Genomic DNA, 19,944 nt, shown 5'->3' with positions numbered 1-19,944 from the left:
TGAGAAACTTGAGGAATTCAGACTTTTAAAGTTAGAAACATTAAAATTCCACCCCAGTCACTCAAGCAACCCCTTCTCCTTGCACCTGTGCTAGTACCCGAGGTGCCGGAGCAGAGCCTTGGTCCTGTCCTGCTGCTGCTGGGCTTGAGTCCAGCCCTCCAAGCCTCTGAGTGGACTAATGCCAAGTCTGCCATGGCATTCATGCACCCAAACATCACGTGGAGGCTAGGTTGGGCACGCATGTTCTGAAGGCAGAGCTGGCAGGATTTCTTGATGCATCAGATGTGGGATGTTAGAGAAAAGGTAGAATAAAAGATGACTTGAAGGTCCTTAGCTTGTTCTACAAATTTTTCCATCAACTGACATCAGAAAGGTTGTGGATAGGGTGGATGTTTTTTCTTTTGTATTTTTGGTTTTGGGGGGAAATCAAGGACTGAGACTTGGAGATATTAAGGTTAAAATTGAAATGTCTCTCAGACATCTGAGAGATTTGAGAGAAGGTTTGTCTGATGACATATGTTTAGGAATCATCAGTAAATGGAGGATATTAAAAACTATAAGACTGGAGGGAGACACCGAGGGAGGGCGTGCAGCCATGAAGAGGAGAGGAACAAGTACTGAGTCTTGCAGCAATATTAAACGTCAGGGAGAAGAGGGAGAACCGGCCAAGGCTCCTGCAAAGGAGATGCCCATGAGGTGACAAGAAAGAAAAAAGTGTATCCAGGGCAGAGGAGGAATCAATGGTGTCCAATGCTGCTGGCAGGTAAAATAAGATGGGGTCTGAGAAATGCCTGTTGCATTTAGCAACCTGGAGGTCATCTCTGACCTTGACAAGAGGAGAGTGCTGGGCGTGGTAGCCTAACGGGAGTGGGTTTAGGGAGAATGGGAGAAGAGTAACTGGATATGTTATAGATAGAAGACTGCTTCAGGCTGCAAAGGGGAACAGGGAAGCCAGGCTGAGCCAGGCAGGGCAAGTGGACTTGAGATGAGGTGTTTGTGTTAAGGTGAGAGAAGGAAGAACACATTGGGTTCACGATGGGAATCAGCCAACACGGAACAAAAATTTAGGAGAGAAAGGAGGGGCCTGGTGTAATGATTCCTCAAGTAAGTTCAGAAGGAAAGGAGGGGCCTGCTGTAATGATTCCTCAGGTAAGTGAAGGGAGTGCATCTGTGGTTCCTTTAGATTGAGTACAGACAGCAGACAGGTCACCTGTGGGGCGGGGCAGGGGCGGGGTGAGGGTGGTGCAGGAAGAGCCAGCGGCAGTGTGGATGCCAGTTGACAGGACAGTGGCAGTGTTCCTAAGCTCTCTTCTGGCAGTTTCAGCTGAGAAGGAGGGTGGGGAGGGAGTTTGCAGGGTCGGGCAGAGAAGGTGAGATTTGCAATTATCATCATCTAGAAATGAGAAACAGGGAATGGGCCAGGGGAGCCCAGGATGATTGGTCCATGTAAACAAAGAATAACCAAAACACCTCATCACAGCCCCTAGAGTGGAGTCCCAGAATGGCACAAAGGGGCTCCAAAAGGTTAAGAAGTGCAATGCGGTTGTTATAACAGGCATAAGAATTTACTCAATGGAGCAAATACTTGGAGAGGCAGTGCTGTGACCACTTCTGGGAGTGTGCACCTCTTTGAGAGGGAGCCCAGAGTGAGCCTTTTCTTTTTCTTTTCTTTTTTCTTTTCTTTTTTTTTGAGACGGAGTCTTGTTCTGTCACCCAGGCTGGAGTGCAGTGGCGCAATCTCGGCTCACTGCCACCTCACCTCCCAGGTTTGAGTGATTCTGCTGCCTCAGCCTCCCGAGTAGCTGGGACTACAGGTGTGCACCACCATGCCTGGCTAATTTTTGTATTTTTAGTAGAGACAGGGTTTCACCATGTTGGCCAGGCTGGTCTCAAACTCCTTACCTCAAATGATCCACCCATCTTGGCCTCCCAAAGTGCTGGGATTACAGGCGTGAGCCACCACACCTGGCCCAGAGTGGGCCTTTTCATGGCTTTACACACCTCATCTGGCTTGCCCCAGTAGTTGTAACAAACAAGTAGGGAAGTCTACAAGGGCTTCAGGATGTTAGAGAATGTGAGGCTGTTGTACCAATCATTTTCAGACAAGGTAGATTTAAAAAATTAAGCATACAGTATAAAAATGAGGGAAGGGAAATTCAATTCCAGCCTAACACATTTCCTCCTGATAAATAAAGCGTATTAGTTCCAGACTGTTAACTCCAATATTAAACCCAAGGTACACTTGTTAACTTCAGTGGTTAACGTGTACTAAAAAAAAAAAAAAAAAAAAAAAATCAAGTCTCCTCCTCTGTAGAGAATTACACCATTTTTCTTCATCTCTTGCGTATTTTGTAACTTTGACATGGGCACTATGGGAATAGAAAGCTAGAATAGAGACTTCAAAGGATGGCAATAATTCTGAACTATTTGGAACCTATAATTTTGGTTAAAATACACAATGTAACTACTAAGGTTGCAAAAGAAATTGGCAGGAGACCTGAATTTTATCCAGTATAGCATAGTTTATAAAAACCAGACAGACCTAGGTTCAAATCAGAATTTTGCTACTTACAAACTTTGTGATATTGATCAAGTTATTTCAATACCCTTAGACTCAGTTTCTTTATCTGTAAAATGGGAATCATTGTAGTTGTGATAATTAAATGTCTCTCTCTATATATAGCATTTAGCCTAGAGCTTAAGACACAGTAAACATCCAGAAGATAATGATGATGATAATGATGATAATATGATCTTGATGATGATGTTATGATGATGATGGTGATATGAAGAAGAGGAGGAGGAAGAGGAGCCTGTGATGGTGGTAGTGGTGATAGATGGCGGTGGTGGGTAATAATTCTTATGTCTATCACTAAGAAACAGTTCCATGAACAAATCGCTCACCCCTTTTGGGCCCAGCAATTTGTCTGCTACACTGTGGGCACTCAAAAATCTCTTACTGAATGAATTAATGTTCTAATAATTTCTAAGTCTCATTCCAGCTCTACAACATGAGATAATCCTATGGATTTGTAGTAATCTTTTCCCAGATCTTAACACTTAGACTTGTGGTATTAAAAAAAATGGGTGAACTCTATAGTATTTGTCAAAAACCAATTATAAAGACTCAGTTTATCATTGCAAAGTTACTTCATTCACTTTAAGTTATTGCCTCTTTAGGGAGCGGGAAGAGAGCGAATGATTAGGAAGAGGAATAAGTTAAAAAAAAAAGGTAAGGGGAAGCCGAGGGTCACGTGTGAGTGGAATTATTAGGTTCCAAAACACTCCAAATCAAACCTGTATTTGGGGAGCCAACCAACTTGTTACTTCAAAGCAAAACTTCACCTTCAGTGTGTACATTTACAGAGGGAGAATCACCCTAAGAAAGCTCCTCAACACCAAAGGCAGGTCCATTTAGAACCGCAGGTGGTCTTTATGAATAGGCATAACCTGCTGATACAGGCAGGCTGGGCATTTTCTGCTGGGCACATAGCCACGTCTCAATTGCATGTATTAACTCCCAGCTTTGCGGATATAAAGAAAATCTGGCCGGTCTCCTCTGGCCAGAAAGCCAGTGCATCTCTGGGCAGCCTCCATTCATTTGCTCATAAAAATCAAACTCTTTATACCATGAACTGGCACAGGTTCCTCCAGAAACATCTGTGTTCTTGTGTCTCCACATGTCTGCATATACTTTTTTTTTTTTTTTTTGGCACATGGAATGCTGCTTTAGGCCAAGTCTGATGCCATGGGCTTTCTAATAAAAATATATACCTTATAGGTATGAATACACTTTATTTCAACATATCATGGTGTCTTCCCAGGCCCTCTTCCAACCTACTCTGAACCCTAGAGCTCAGGTTTGGTGTCCCTTGTTTCTGGCCTCTTGATTCATCCTTGGATTCTGCCTCTCCACAAGAAGGAGAAGGAGAAGCAGAGAAGAAGCAGAAAGAGGAGCCTGTGGTGGTGGTGCTGGTGCTGGTGCTGGCGCTGGTGGGAGATGGTGGTAGTGGGTGGTGTGATTCCCATGTATACCACTGAGAAACAGTTCTGTGGACAAACCTGCTCCCTAAAGATGTAATAGCTTAAAGTGAATGAAGTAACTCTGCAATGATTAACTGAGCCTTTATAATTGGTTTTTGACAAATACCAAAGAGTTCACTCTTTTTTTTTTGACAGGGTCTCACTCTGTCACCCAGGTTGGAGTACAGTGGCATGATTACAGTTAACTGTAGCCTGGACCTCCCAGGCTGAAGCCATCCTCTCACCTCAGCCTCCCAAGTAGCTGGGACCACAGGTGCACACTACCATGGCTGGCTAATTTTATATAAAGGTGAGGTTTCAACATGTTTCCCAGGCTGGCCTCAAATTCCTGGACTCAAGCGATCTGCCTGCCTCGGCTTCCCAAAGTGCTGGAATACAGATGTGAGCCACTCTGCTCACTCATTTTTTTAATACCACAAGTCTAAGTGTTTTGTTTTGTTTTTGTAACTGCTGGGTATTGTTTCTCAGCTTGGTTTTGGTTCCCCCAACCAGGGTTTAGCAAGACTAACATTCTACAACTAACATTCTTCCAGGGCTCTATTCTTAGCCTTCTCTAACAAGCTCCTGGCCATGGCTTTAAGACTGAGTTTGTGCACTGTCTCTGGGACATCCTTCGAGAAGGATGAGAACTTCCGATCCCCCTCTCTGAGTCTTGTGTGTTCAGATTCCCACTGGCTGCTCATAGATTTGTCTCCAACACACCTTTGAGCTCCTCAAGCAGAGTAGTCATGTTTTCCTCCCAAGGTCTACCGGTGGCACCCCACAAGCGCTTGCATTTGCTGATGCAGCGGGTGAACATGAACACGAACATTTCACCAGGTCAGCCGAAAACAAGAGGCAAAGTCAATTCCTCCACTAAACAAAAAGACCTCTGTGCTGGGTTTTTTTTTTTTTTTTTTAATTTCTGTGTGCCCTTGGTATTCATGATATACTGCTGCTCTAATTTCTCCCCACTTTTCTAAAATACATTCCCTCTGAGATCCATCTACTTTTTTCATTTTGAAATAAGCTAATCTAAGGGTCAGAAATTAATACTGAAGCCACAGTAGAAGACAAAAGAAAAGTGATTGCCCCTAAGGAGGAGACTAACAGCCAAGCATCATTGTTAATTGATTTCTGAGAGTTTGTGAAGCATGAGAAGCATTTTAGAAGCAGTTTGACAGAAAAAAATACAACGACGCTCAATCACTCAGCAAAAGAGGACGGTGGGAAGAGCACTGAATTAGAAGTCAGGGGACGGGCTGCTAGCCACAGCTCCCACTCATCAGCTCTGTGACCTCAGAAAAGTCACTTGACCTCTCTGGACCTCATTTATTGTAAAAGCAAGGATCTGAACTAGACTTTGATCACTATAAAGGTTCTCTGACCTGAGGATAAACCTGCAAGTGTATTCCACTGAAGCAAAGACTAAATGTAAGCAACAGCAATGGAGACAACAGGGAGGTGCTGGCAACTTGGCCTGCAGAGGGATGGGTACACCTTCCATGGATGCACTTGAATTATTTCAGACCCAATTAGAAGAAATAGATTATGTTATGAACCAACACAGGCATTGTGAACATATGCCTTCTGTCCCCAACTGTATTTTGTTCTGTTGTTTTAAAAAAAAAAAATCCCCCACACAAGGAAAGTAGATTTAATCCAATTTAAAGTTCAACAGGGAAAATAAGTGAATCTGCATCTGTGTACAGCACTCCAAGGTTCATTTGGAAGCTATTCTACAAGAACCCCATGAGTCGCTTTTGGTCCTTCTGCCTAACGGAAAGAGAGCAAGAGAACAAAAGGGAATGAAGATTGTGGAGAAGGAAGGAAAGCTCACCGTGCCCTGCACTGTTCCTGTTGCTAAGCAACACCCCACAGCTCCCCCGGAGAAATGATGTCTCTGAGACGTGGCACACAGAGGACACGTCTTCAGCAGACCCATTTCTCATTAAGTGAAGGCTGTCTGGATGCTCGGGAGGCAACACCATTACAAAAGCTTGATTTTACCAGATACACATTTTCATAGAATGATAATCTGATGATTATCACAGCAAAAGCTCTGTAGATCCACTTCTGTGGCCAAAGGGGGAAATCCGAGAGGCAAATTACCAGACCCAACCTACTGAAAGTGGGGGTGAGGCATGGGGAAGCGATGTCTCGTGCACGAAGGACCTGGACTCACCACTTATCCACTTAGCCTCGGGGTCATGAATTTTGAAGTCTTCACTGAAGAGATCTTCCACAGTGACCTTCTTCTTTTGAGACAGACTATTATCTTCCGCTAGAAAAAAAAAAGCAAAGAGTTAAGCTTGTTTCATAATTAGTAAAATGAGAGGACCATAAACATTCTGATTGTCATTCGTAAATAGTATGGATGGGAACACACATCATGTCCATAAGTAAATGGGGATAAAACCAGTCTCGCATTCTGTTTTTAATTAAACTATCAAAATCTATGCTAAGGAGATCATGATTCAGTAGAACGGCATCGTGCCTCCTCACCGACACCTGCAGCATGTAAGTGATTGTATTTCTCAGCATAGAGGTAAATAATTCTTTCAAGATTGATTTATGAAAAATAGGGTGGGAATAGTCGAGAGGAAGATACGGATATCCAGAATGGACCTCAGTCATATGATGTAATTGGTCAATCATGAAGCATTCATTAAGTGCAGCATTTTGGCTGCTGGGAATCCAAAGACACAGAAAATATGCCTTAGGTCTTCATTCTCCATAAGCTTCACTTGTCCCTGGCTGTCTCTGGGTTGTGGGTTAGTTCTTGTTCAGATAGGATCAAACCCCAATTATCTGTACACAAACTACCAGATTCTGCCTTGCCGCATCTCAGTTACAAGGCTTAGGAGAAAGCACTTGGGATAAGCCTGTGAACACACTCAGCTAATGTTCATCCCAAGATGAGATGTTTAGTTAATGGCATCAGTGGGTGAGACTTTAAAAATCTGAGAGCTTTTATCCCGTATTTCCAGAGGTCAAAGCTTCTAGAGTTTTTGCTCCTCCTCAGAAGAGGCTCTCTCCATTAGAGGCACAAAAATCCACTTATTGACTTTGAAAAGACACAGGGCTGTCAGCATGCCTGACCTGTGAGCCTACAGGCCAGTCCATTCCACCACCTTCACTTCTGTGATACTAATAAGAAACTCCTCTGTATATTGACTTGACCATATCTGATGGACATTATCTACCTAGGATGCTTATGTACTTCCCTGCCCTCTTAAATAGAAGATGCTAAATATCATTGCACATTTTTTTCAACGACTCCCAGTTCTCATTTCAACAGTTTCCTGTTGTGCTGCTATGTGGGGTGATCTCGGTGCTAATTGAGGTGTATATGTCTGTGTGTTTTTGTATTTCAATGTCTGGTGGGTATGTCTGTTTCTTGTTTCAATTTCTGGCTGTTACACTTTTTGGACTGTTATTGTTCTTGACCTTGACAGTACCATTTGCCTCTTTTAATTTTCTGTTTTAAACTCTGTGGCAGGTTAGAAAAACTAAAGAAATTTTGTTAGGATTACATAAACAAATACGAATAAATAATCTCTAAATAAAATCTTCAAAGCTTCTAGGACCCTAGTACATTGCATGGGTTTTATTAGGTCACTTTTGGTTTTTTCCTTTTGGGTCTGGATGTTGACAAATTACTGAAATTGTCAGAAAAGTCATGTATTCCTTCGTGCATTGATTGATCTCTTGAATATCAAATAGGGTTACTGTGTGTAGCAGTCTTTTGAAAATTACAAATGCTGTGACTCAAGGTGGCTTTATTGTGAGACATGACTGTATATGGAGCTATCCCGGGTGCTGAACGTAGCACATTAAACCAAACCAAGTTCTTTCTTCGCTCTAGGAGCTTTCTAGGTGTGGCTGAAGCAGCCTCAGGAAAAGGCACATGGCTTCAAACATGACACACTTCCATATACACGACAATAAAAGAGAATTTTAAAAATTACTAGACATTGATCTAATAAAGTTACACTCTGATCTCGCAATTAAGAAGTCTAAAACTTCCTGAGACATTCTTAAGTACATGGTCAGAAAATAATAATCATGTTGAAATTTACATTTTATCTGATTAAACTTCACTATTCAAGAATGATTCTAGCCACGCAACTTAAGGTATCTATGTGCCTCATAAGAAAAAACATGTAAGACTGCCATTTAAACAAACTTTGGAAATAAAAGATGAAAAGGCAACGTATTCATTCTCTGAAAATCTTTCTTTTTATACATGTATTTTATTTTAAAAACTGTAATTTTATTTGTTTTTTAAAGATATTTTTAAAACACTTAAGACTTCTATATAGGGAAAGTATGTGGTGGAGGCATTATGATATATGCTATTAAAAATGCTCCATTCAAGCCAGGACATGACTCTGTCCTTAATTAGCTCTGTCTCCTTAAGAAACTCACTGCTGGCCTCTCTGTACCTAGATGGCTCATTTGCACATTCAACTGATATCTAATTAATTGGCTGATCGTTTGATTCATTCCCAAAATCATCTGAGATAACGACAAGCACAGGTGACTGCCACATTCCACAAACCACGCTGAGCCCTGAAGAAGAGAAAGGCCTTATACAAGCTCACAGAGCAGTGGAGCCAAAGCAGAATGAATGACAAGAACACAGCAGTGACGGTGCTGAGAGGAACAGGGCTTGTCCTGCTAATATGGAAGCAGACTATTAAATAAGAAAGTGGGAGGGATTCCAGGAGGACTTGCTGAAGGAAAGAGGCTTCTAGCCAAGATAAAGGAGAGAGAAAAACATTCAAGCTAGGAAGGCTCGTAAGGACAGAAAGATGTCAGTGGATGCAGTATTTTCAGGAGATTGTGTGTGTTGGCATTGGCGTGGCAGACAATGTGAACAGGAAATGCTAGAGGGGAAGGGAGATTCTCTCATTGTATTTGATATTCTGAAATTCCATTAGAAAAATGTCCACTTGTGGATTTTCTTTAAAAATTCTGCTTAACAGTCAGTAATATTTTCAGCTTAAAGACTATTTTTCTTCACATCAGGAATACTACCAGTAATTATCTCATACAATATGGCTCCTCCAGCATTTGATCCCCTCCTTCCAGAATCCCATCTGGACTGTGCCAGAGCTTCCAGGTCAATCCCCATACCTCGGGCTTTTTCTTAAGTTTTTCCATCTTTTTATGGCTTTGGGAGTATTTGGATGATTTATTCAGTTCAATCTCCTATTTGTCAATATTTTAATACACCTAGACTGTTCTATTACCCAACTAAGGATTTAAATTTTAAATAATTGCATTTTAATATCAAATATAGCTAAATAACTTTTTCAAGATCATCTACTCATATTTTATAGTTTCATGCTTCTTTAGCATAGTCATAGTTCTTTTAAAAATCAAAATGTCGTTTTCTGTTTTCCCTACTGATTTAAATTTCTTTGGATTTTAGTTTTCATGTGTGTTGGGTTGGTTTCTGCTTTATAGGGGGATGTTTTCTGCAGATGCTTTGTGGTTCTTGGTTGTAAGCTTCTGTCTTACAAGTGTTCTGGGTCTTGAGAGGCCCCTGGTTGCATGGTCCTCAGGCAGTTTTGAGATTCTGTCTAGGAAACAGCTGTCAACTAAGTCTTGGGTGGTCATTTGGGCTGGAGCCCTTTTCCCCAAATGGGTGATCTGAGGCCTTCTGACCATGAACCCACTTTTCAGGCAGGGGCTCCATGTACCCCTGGTCTCTCATGAAAACCAGCCTTCCAAGCCCTCCTGTTGTGCCTGACTTCATTCTCTATGGCTTGAGGATGACGGAAATTTGGCCTTCTCTCCTGCTGTAGGTTTTCACCTGTTCCTTCTTGTGAGGATGCCTTCCCTTTCAATCCAGGTATGTGAAGAACTCCTGTTCTTGTTTTTGAGAAAGAAGCAGCTATGCTTTTGTTTGTTTGTTTTTTGAGACGGAATCTTGCTGCATCACTCAGGCTGGAGTGCAGTGGTACAATCTTGGCTCACTGCAACCTCCGTCTCCCACATTCAAACGATTCTCCTGCCTCAGCCTCCCGAGTAGCTGGGATTACAGGCACGTGCCACTGAGCCCAGCTAATTTTTGTATTTTTAGTAGAAACAGGGTTTCACTATATTGGCCAGGCTGGTCTCCAACTCCTGACCTCAGGTGATCTGCCGACCTTGGCCTCCCAAAGTGTGGGATTACAGGTATGAGTTACCATGCCCGGCTGCAGCTATGTTTTTCGTTATTTATTTTGCTGTCACTTCCACATGCTTTTTCCATCAAAACAAGGAACATTTCTGTGCTCAATCTTCCTTCTTAAACTGTAAGGCAACATAAAGTTGGCAATGCTAGAAGGGGCAGTGGCTTCCACTATTTGGATTTCGTCCCAAAGGCAATTCGGGGATCACTGAAAAATAAAGTTCCTTCCAGCCCTTTAGCTTGATATATTATAGAAAATTCCATGGCACTTCAAATTGACTTGGCCTGGTTAGCTCACCAGCATGTAAAGGCATGCTGAAATCTGCAGTGATGTAGTTACTCTTTACGGAGGCCAATGTGTAATGCAAATTTCTCAGCCTCCTTTCCCTTTCTCAGATATTTGTTAAATAGTAAAATTCCTGGAGAACCCTTTGGAACTCCTTCTCTAAATATTTTAAATACCAGAAAACTAGAAATAAATCCCATCACCCGAGCATAGCTGCTGGAGGGGCATGCAATCCCTGCAGGTAGAGGTGAGCTACTGACAAACTCAGCTTGGTAACAAAGAAAATCTACCCAGAAGAGTTCAAGACTTTCTGTAAGATTCTGCTTTTGTGAGCAATTTGGAATAACTGACAACTCTAAAGTGCTTTATAGTCTTCCGAGTGCAATGATATTTATTATCTCTCCTGATCCCCACCATAATGAGGAGGAAGGAAAGTTACATTGAGCTACTGAGCTACTGAGAGGTTAAATGACTCCTCCAAAGATGTGTGAGGAATCGATTGGCAGATGTCAAGCACTAGGTGTTTTCAAAACTCAAAGGAGACAAGGGTTATGGAGGGCTAGCTTCATAGGGGAGACAGACCCCCAAGCTGAGGCTCAGAGTATAGCACTCTTTGTATTTAGAGCAATTTGTATGTTATTCCTACAAAATGGATACTATTTGTTTGCTTCCTTACCAACACTTCACAAAAACAGGTGGAAATCAAAGAAGCTGTCCATTTTCCAAAGTCTGTACCATTAATTCACAAATTCCAATGAGATCACTTTTGCTTAAAAATAAACCACTGCAGCCTGTTCCATCAGCGATGGACCTAACACAGATGCTGCTTAGTAACAAGGAAAAAGCTCAATGAGAAAGCAGGAAACACATCATTTAGTTCTGCCAGCATATTTATTGATTGAGTGCCCTGAGTCAGGCACTGTGGATGCTGGAACAAGACTTCCAATTATATTTCTTTCTTTTTTCTTAAAGTAAAAGAGGTAGAATCCATGCTATGTGTTGCAGGTGCTACTCCTATTTCCTTGGTAGATTCTTATCATAATGAAAGAATAAATTTATATCATGCTATACCATCAAGAGATTAGAAACAATGAAATTTAAAACAAGGTAGCACGTCTGCAAATCACCATATGAACCTTGGGGATTTCGACCTAATCCTGAATTAAATTGTCTCACTGGCAGACTGTTCACCATATGAATCCATAGGTCAGAGCTGAGATGGTAACATCTCATCCATACACAAAAACCCTGGAGACGGAAGGAAGCCGCAGTAGCAGCTGTGAGTCAGGGGAACACTCTCTCTCTTTACAAAAGTGAGATTTACTCAAAATACATAAAAATATATTTCTCTGAAGAAATCTCTCTAGAATCATCCAATCCCAAATGTAAGAAACAAAATAACTGTTGTTGGGATAAGAATTGCATTAAATAATCTTACCTGAGTGATGCTAGAGGAGTTACAAGAAAAGGTACAGTCAATACCTCTTTACAATGTGTGTGTGTGTGTGTGTGTTTTACTTTCTCAAAGTTGATCATGTTTTCTTTTCTGCTACCAGGAGCTACTATCAATGAACCAGTTATTTGCTTTCAAGTCTATTTCCCATACTAGCTTGATATTTTCCTTTTCTGTTTTAGTTAGGAATTGCAACTTCATGTCTCTAAAGGGCCTGGCAAACAGATGTTCGGTCCATTTCTTTTGAATGAAGAGAGCATTTGTTTTAAAAATCTGTGCCTTTGCTTGTATTTTTGCTTACTTTTTTGTAATGAAGTCTTTGTGTTACTAAAGTATATTATTTATGGTTATACTCCAGACTTACGTCTATAAAAAGTCTCACAGAGATACTAATTTATCTTAAAAGCTTTTCCTTACAAATTCACATCTTCAAATAATCTAAGAAAACTAGTAGCATAATATCAAAATTAGTCACATAATACTTTTTATTGAAATGGTAGAAACTAAGTCATCAGCATTATTCAGCACATCTTATGAACTAAGAACTTGTAGTTATGCTTTATTTTAAGCTTCTAAATCAAATACATCAAAGGTATACATTCCCTCTTCATGTCCTTACCTCCATTCTTTAGATCCAGGAAATAAACTGAAACCTTAAAATATATTCAGCAGCCTGTTTGCTTTAGTGAGTTACAGCATTAGGCTCCTGTGACTTCACATGATTATATGCGGATAGGTTGATATGTTTCCCTACCTAGTTTATTCCTTTCTTGACACCTTTATTAGAGATAAAATTCACAGAACATAAAACTTAACCATTTAAAGTCTACAACACAATGGTTTTAGTACGTTCACAGAGTTGTGCACCATTACTGACCTAAATTTGGAACATTTTCATTACCCCCAAAAGATTAGCATAACAATTAGCAGCCACTCTCCATTCTCCCACATCTCTCTTCAGCTCTTCGCAACCAAAAATCTTCTTTCTGTCTCTAAATGTTTGGCTGTTCTGGACATTTAATATAGATGGAATCACACAATATGCATTTTGTTGTGACTGGCTTATTTCAGATAGTATTGTGTTTTCAAAGTTCATCCATGTTGTAATATGTACAGAGTGTACCATTACTTCATTCCTTTTTATAGATGAATAATATTACAAGCTAATGATGCTGAGCATCTTTTCATGCACTGACTGGTTATTTTTATATCTTCTTTGGAGAAATGTGTCACTTTGTTCAGATTATAAAAAATGCTGAAATTAAGAGATTCACTGTCAAGAAAGATACTGCCATCCTGAGAGCATGACTGAAAAACCTTTGCTAATACCTTGAAAGATCAAAAGGTAAGTATTCAGTCACACAAAAGGCCCTTTGAAGAGCTTAAATGTGTGATTCACAGACCCCAAAGCTCTCTCAGCAGAAGCCAAACATAGAAATGAAAGTATCTAGAAGAATCCTAGGAAGAGCCACTTGTCTAATGGAATGAATTCCCATGACATACATAGAAGATCCACAGATTCTTAAGAATTTATATCTGCAGAAACAGTGTCAGCTTGGACTGAAGAGGAGAGAGGGAGTATGAAACAAATAAAGGCTGTTGGACTCTGTATTAGCCCATTTTCACACTGCTGTAAAGAACTACCTGAGACTGGGTAATTTATAATGAAAGGAGGTTTAATTGACTCACAGTTCTGCATGACTGGGGAGGCCTCAGGAGACCTACAATCATGGTAGAAGGAAAAGGGGAAGAAAGCACCCCTTGTGACATGGTGACAGGAGAGAAAGAAAGCAAAGAAGGAGGTGCTACACACTTTTAAACAACCAGATCTTGTAAGAACTCTATCACAAGACAGCACTAGGGGGATGGTGCTAAACCATTAGAAACCAGCCCCATGATCCAATCACCTCCCACCAGCCTCTCACTCAACACGTTAGGATTACAATTTGACATGAGATTTGGGTGGGAACACAGAGCCAAACCATATCAGACCCCCAAAATTCTCAGGCAGAAAACATGCTTATAAAACTACTCAGCTACAAGCTCAAGCTGCCATTCACGAAGAAGAAGGATGACTCCCAGAGGGCAGACCTGAGAGCCCTAGGATACTATTCCCAAGCCTGTAAACCTAATGCAGTTTCCCAACTGAATTTAGAAGTTGTTTGGAATTACTGACTCCTTTTTTTCCCTTTTTGAACAAGAATGTCTATAACTGTCATCCTATCCCCGTCCCACTACTGTGTTTACCTCTCCAGTTTCTCAGAGCCACAGTACAGATGAATTGTGCTTTGGGTGGAGTATGCCCTGAGGCCTACTCAAAACTCATTCAGATGATTTCAATGTTAAAATTTGGGAGTTCTGAACTGATGAGATCACAGTCTTTGCGTTGATACTATAATAGGTTGAGATTCCTGGGGACCTTGGGGTAGAGTGAATGAATGTGCTTTATATATGAGAAGGATGTGAATCTTTGGGGGTCAGAGAACAGATTGTGTTAGGTAAGACAGGGCCATCCTAAAGATGTCCATGTGCACTGGTATTATGTACTGAATTGTACCTACCAACAAATCCATATGTTGACGCCCTAACCCCAATGTGATTCTATTTGGAGATAGCACCTTTAAGGAAGAAACTGAAGTTAAATGAGATCAGAGGGTGAAGCTCTAATCTGGTAGGACTACTGTACTTAAAAAAGAGGAAGAGAAACAAGAGCTCTATTTTCCTCTCTTCAGGCACACATATGTGTGCTCACAGAGAAAAAGCAGGGAGAGGATATGGCAAGAAGGTGAGGTCTGCAGGCCAGGAAGGGAGACTTCACCATAAACCAACCCTGCTGGCACCTTGATCTTGGACTTCCAGCCTCCAGAAGTGTGAGAAATGAAATTCTGCATTTATTTATGTTTTTTTTAAATTATACTTTAAGTTCTGGGATACACGTGCAGAATGTGTAGGTGTGTTATATAGGTATACATGTGCCACGGTGGTTTGCCGCACCCATCAACCCATCATCTACATTAGGTATTTCTCCTAATGCTATCCCTTCCCTTGCCCCCACCCCTTGACAGGCCCCAGTGTGTAATGTTCCCCTCCCTGTGCCCATATGTTCTCATTGTTCAATTCCCACTTACGAGTGAGAACACGCGGTGTTTGTTTTCTTGTTCCTGTGTTAGTTTGCTGAGAATGATAGTTTACAGCTTCATCCATGTCCCTGCAAAGGACATGAACTCATTCTTTTCTTATGGCTGCATAGTATTCCATGGTGTATATGTGCCATATATTTTTTATCCAGTCTAACATTGATGGGCATTTGGGTTGGTTCCAAGTCTTTGCTATTGTGAATAGTCCTGCAATAAACATACAAGTGCAGTAGAATGATTTATAATCCTTTGGGTATATACCCAGTAATAGGATGGCTGGGTCAAATGGTATTTCTAGTTCTAGATCCTTGAGGAATCACCACACTGTCTTCCACAATGGTTGAACTCATTTACACTCCCACCAACAGAGTAAAAGTGTTCCTATTTCTCCACATCCTCTCCAGCATCTGTCCTTTCCTGACTTTTTAATAGTCGTCATTCTAACTGCAGTGAGATAGTATCTCATTGTGGTTTTGATTTGCATTTCTCTAATGACCTGTGATGATGAACTTTTTTTCATATGTTTCTTGGCCACATAAATGTCTTCTTTTGAAAACTGTCTGTTCATATCCTTCGCCCACTTTCTGATAGAGTTGTTTTTTTCTTGTAAATTTGTTTAAGTTTTTTGTAGATTCTGGATATTAGCCCTTTGTCAGATGGATAGATTGCAAAAATTTTCTCCCATTCTGTAGGTTGCCTGTTCACTCTGATGATAGTTTCTTTTGTTGTGCAGAAGCTCTTTAGTTTAATTAGATCCCACTTGCCAATTTTGGCTTTTGTTGCAATTCTGTTTTGTAAACCACCCAGTCTGCATATTTTGTTGACAGCTCAAGCTGACTAATAAAATTTGTATTTTCAAAATTTTTTCAAATTTGTGTTGCTAGTACATAGAACTGCAATTAATATGTGTACATAGACCTTGCATTCTGTAACCTTTCTAAATTTACTTAGAGTAGGCCCCTCCTTACCCATGGTTTTGCTTTCCACAGTTTCAGTTACCCTCAGTTGACCATGGTCTAGAAATATTGAGATTATTTTGAGAGACAGCGAGAGACAACACATTCATGTAACTTTTGTTACAGTATATTGGTATACTTTTTCTACTTAATTTCTAGTTATCATTATTAATTTCTGATTGTACCTAATTTATAAGTTAAATTTTATCATAGGTATACATGTGCACTAAAACCCCATAGTATATGTAGGATTCAGTACTATCCATGGTTTCAGGCATCCACTGGGGTTCTTGGAATGGATACTCTGTAGATAAGGGGGACTACTATATATATATTATTTTGGCATATTCTGTGTAGGCATTCATTTTGTCTGTAACAAGGACAGTTTTATTTTTTTATTTCAAGTAGAAATAATCCAATAAAATTATTGAGAAAACCCAATTTGTTTAAGTAAGTCATGGCCCCAATATCAACAGACCAATTGTAACTATTAATGAATTTTAAGAAAAGTCCACTTGACTGGAATGCCTCAAGACAAGTTGTTTAGTTACATAGGATTATATATTTTTTCCTCTCTCTATGGCTTCATTACATCTTCAGATTTACAATAGAAATATTTGTTTAAGTATAAAACTGTGAATGTTGAAAGGGGGCAGAGCAAGATGGCCAAATAAAAGCCTTCACTGATCATCCTCTCTGTAGGAACACCAATTGAACAACTATTCACAGAAAAAACCAGTTCGTCAAGAACAAAAATCAGATTAATGATCACAGTATCTGGTTTTGACTTCATATCACTGAAGTAGCACTGAAGAGAGTGGGAAAGACAGTCTTGAGTTTCCCCTTCCTCATCCCCTGGCAGTAGCCGTGTGGCACAGAGAATCTGTTTGCTTGGGGCAGGGAGAATGCAGTGACTGTGGGACTTTGCATTGAAACTCAGTGTTGCTTTGTCACAGAGCAAAGCAACGCTAGGCAGAACTCAATCAATTTCCACGGAGGGAGCATTTAGACCAGCCCTAGCCATTGGGGAATTGCATATCCCAGCAGTGGGAACCCGAGTTCCAGCAAGCCTCACCACTGTGGGCTAAAGTGGTCTGGGGTCCTAAAATAACTTGAAAGGCAGTCTAGGCCACAAAAACTGCAATTCCTGGGCAAGTCTTGGTGCTGTTCTTGGCTCAGAGCCAGTACACTTGGGGGACACACAACCTGGTGAGACAGTAGCTGGGGTGGCCAAGGGAGTGCTTGCATCACCCCTTCACAAACCCAAGGCAGCACAGCTTGCAGCTCTGGGAGAGACTCTTTGCCTCTGCTTGAGGAGAGGAGAGGGAAGAGAAAAGAGGAAATCGTCTTGCAACTTGGATACCAGCTCAGCCACAGTAGAATAGGACACCAGGAAGAGTCATGAGGCCCTCCTTCCAGGTCCTAGCTCTGGGATGACATTTCTAAACATACCCTGTGCCTGCCTTGAATGGAAGAACCCAATCCTGGCAGGATTCCTTACCTGCTGACTAAGGAGCCCTTGGGCCCTAAATAATCAGTAGCAGTGGTACTCAGGCAGTACTTGCTCAGGGTCTTGGGTAAGACTCAGAGACAGGCTGGCTTCAGGTGTGACCCAAGACATTCCCAGCTGTGGGGCTACAGGGAGAGACTTCTTCTGCTTAAGAAAAGGAGAAGTAAAGGTAAAAAGCACTTTGTCTTGCAACTTAGGTACCAGCTCAGCCACAAAGCGGCAGGGTACCAAGTGGGCTCTTGGGGTCCCCAATTCTAGGCCTTGGTTCTTGGATGATATTTCTGGACCTGCCCATATTATCGTTGTTTGCAGATAATATGATCTTATATTTTGAAAAACCTAAGGATTTCACTAAAAAAAATTAGAACTGATAAAAAAATTCAGCAAAGTTGCAGGATATAAAATCAACATACAAAAATCAGTAGTATTTCTATATGCCAGCAGTGAACAATCTGAAAACACTCATAGGTCGGAATTGAACAATGAGAGCACATGGACACAGGAAGGGGAACATCACACACCGGGGACTGTTGTGGGGTGGGGGGAGGGGGGAAGGATAGCATTAGGAGATATACCTAATGCTAAATGACGAGTTGATGGGTGCAACACACCAACATGGCACATGTATACCTATGTAACAAACCTGCACGTTGTGCACATGTACCCTAAAACTTAAAGTATAATAATAATAAAATTTAAAAAAAGAAAGTAATTCAATTTATAATCACTGCAAACAAAATAAAATACCCAGGAATTAACCTTACTAAAGAAGTAAAAGATCTCTACAATGGAAACTATAAAAGATAGATGAAAGAAATGGAAGCAGACATAAAAAATAAAAATATATTCCATGTTAAAGGATTATAAGAATCAATATTGTTAAAATATCCATACTATCTAAAGCAGTCTACAGGTTCAATGAAATCTCTATCAAAATACTAATGACATTCTTCACAAAAATAGAAATAACTATCCTAAAATTTACATGGAATCACAAAAGATCCACAATAACCAAAGTTATTCTAGGTAAAATGAACAAAACTGGATGAATCATATTATCTGACTTCAAATTACACTACAGAGCTATAGTAATCCACACAGCATGGTACTGGCATAAAAACAGACACATAGAGCAATGGAACAGAATAGAGAACCTAGAAACAAATCCATATACCTACAGTGAACCCATCTTCAATGAAGTTGCCAAGAACATATTTTGGGGAAAGGACGGTCTCTTCAATAAATGGTGAAGGGAAAACTGGATATCCATATGCAGGAGAATAAAACTAGACCCTTCCCTCTCACCATATACAAAAATCAAATCAAAATGTATTAAAGGCCTAAATGTAACACCTCAAACAATGAAACTACTAAAAAATTGGGGAAACTCTCCAGGACACTGTACTGGGTAAAAATTTCTTGAGTAATACCCCATTTAGCAAAGGCAACCAAAGCAAAAATGGACAATTGGAATCACATTGAGTTAAAATGCACAGCAAAGGAAACAATCAACAAAGTTAAAAGACAACCCACAGAATGGAGTAAATATTTGCAATCTATCCATCTGACAAGGGATTAATAAGCAGAATATATAAGGAGCTCAAACAACTCTATAGGAAAACATCTAATAATCCAATTAAAAATGGGCAAAAGATCTGAATAGACATTTCTCAAAAGAAGACATACAAATGGTAAACAGGTATATGAAAAGGTGCTCAACATCATTGATCATCAGAAAAATGCAAATCAAAGCTATAATGAGACACCATCTCACCCCAGTTAAAATGGCTTATATCCAAAAGACATTCAATAACAAATGCTGACAATGATATGCAGAAAAGGAAACCCTCATACACTGTTGATAAAAATGTAAATTAGTACAACCACTACGGAGAACAGTTTGGAAGTTCCTCAAAAAACTAAAAACAGAGCTACCATATGATCCAGTAATCCCAGTGCTAGGTATGTACCCAAAAGAAAGGAAATCAGTGTATCAAACAGACACCTGCACTCCTATTTAAGTTGCAGACCTGTTTACAATACCCAAGATTTGGAAGCAACCCAAGTGTCCATCAACAGATGAATGGATAAAGAAAAATGGTACATATACACAATGGAGTACTATTCAGCCACAAAAAAAATGAATGAGATCTTGTCATTTGCAACAACATGAATGAAACTGGAGGTCATTATGTTAAGTGAAATAACCTAAGAAAGACAAACTTGGCACAGAAAGACAGACTTGGCATGTTCTCGTTTATTTGTGGGAGCCAAAAATTAAACAACTCATGGAGCTAGGGAGTAGAACAATGGTTATCAGAGGTTGGGAAGGGTAGTGGTGGATGGTGGGGGTGGGCAGAGGGGGATGGTTAATGGGTACAAAAATAGAGTTAGA

The 19,944-nt window shown here is 40.5% G+C and overlaps 1 protein-coding gene across 2 annotated transcripts in view; it reads right to left on the bottom strand.

Annotated features, from left to right (window-relative positions):
* DPP6 (dipeptidyl peptidase like 6) overlaps positions 1 to 19,944 on the bottom strand; it is an 863,103-nt gene that overhangs the window by 424,460 nt on the left and 418,699 nt on the right. For both annotated transcript variants that reach the window (XM_024249875.3, XM_024249876.3), the window contains exon 3: positions 6,209 to 6,307. In XM_024249875.3, the coding sequence (XP_024105643.2) occupies positions 6,209 to 6,307 (99 nt within the window). The remainder of the gene's footprint in view (positions 1 to 6,208; positions 6,308 to 19,944) is intronic.

This window comes from Pongo abelii, chromosome 6 (assembly GCF_028885655.2).
Source record: "Pongo abelii isolate AG06213 chromosome 6, NHGRI_mPonAbe1-v2.0_pri, whole genome shotgun sequence".
NCBI classification, from domain to species: domain Eukaryota; kingdom Metazoa; phylum Chordata; class Mammalia; order Primates; family Hominidae; genus Pongo; species Pongo abelii.
This window is presented reverse-complemented; position numbering and strand designations above follow the sequence as displayed.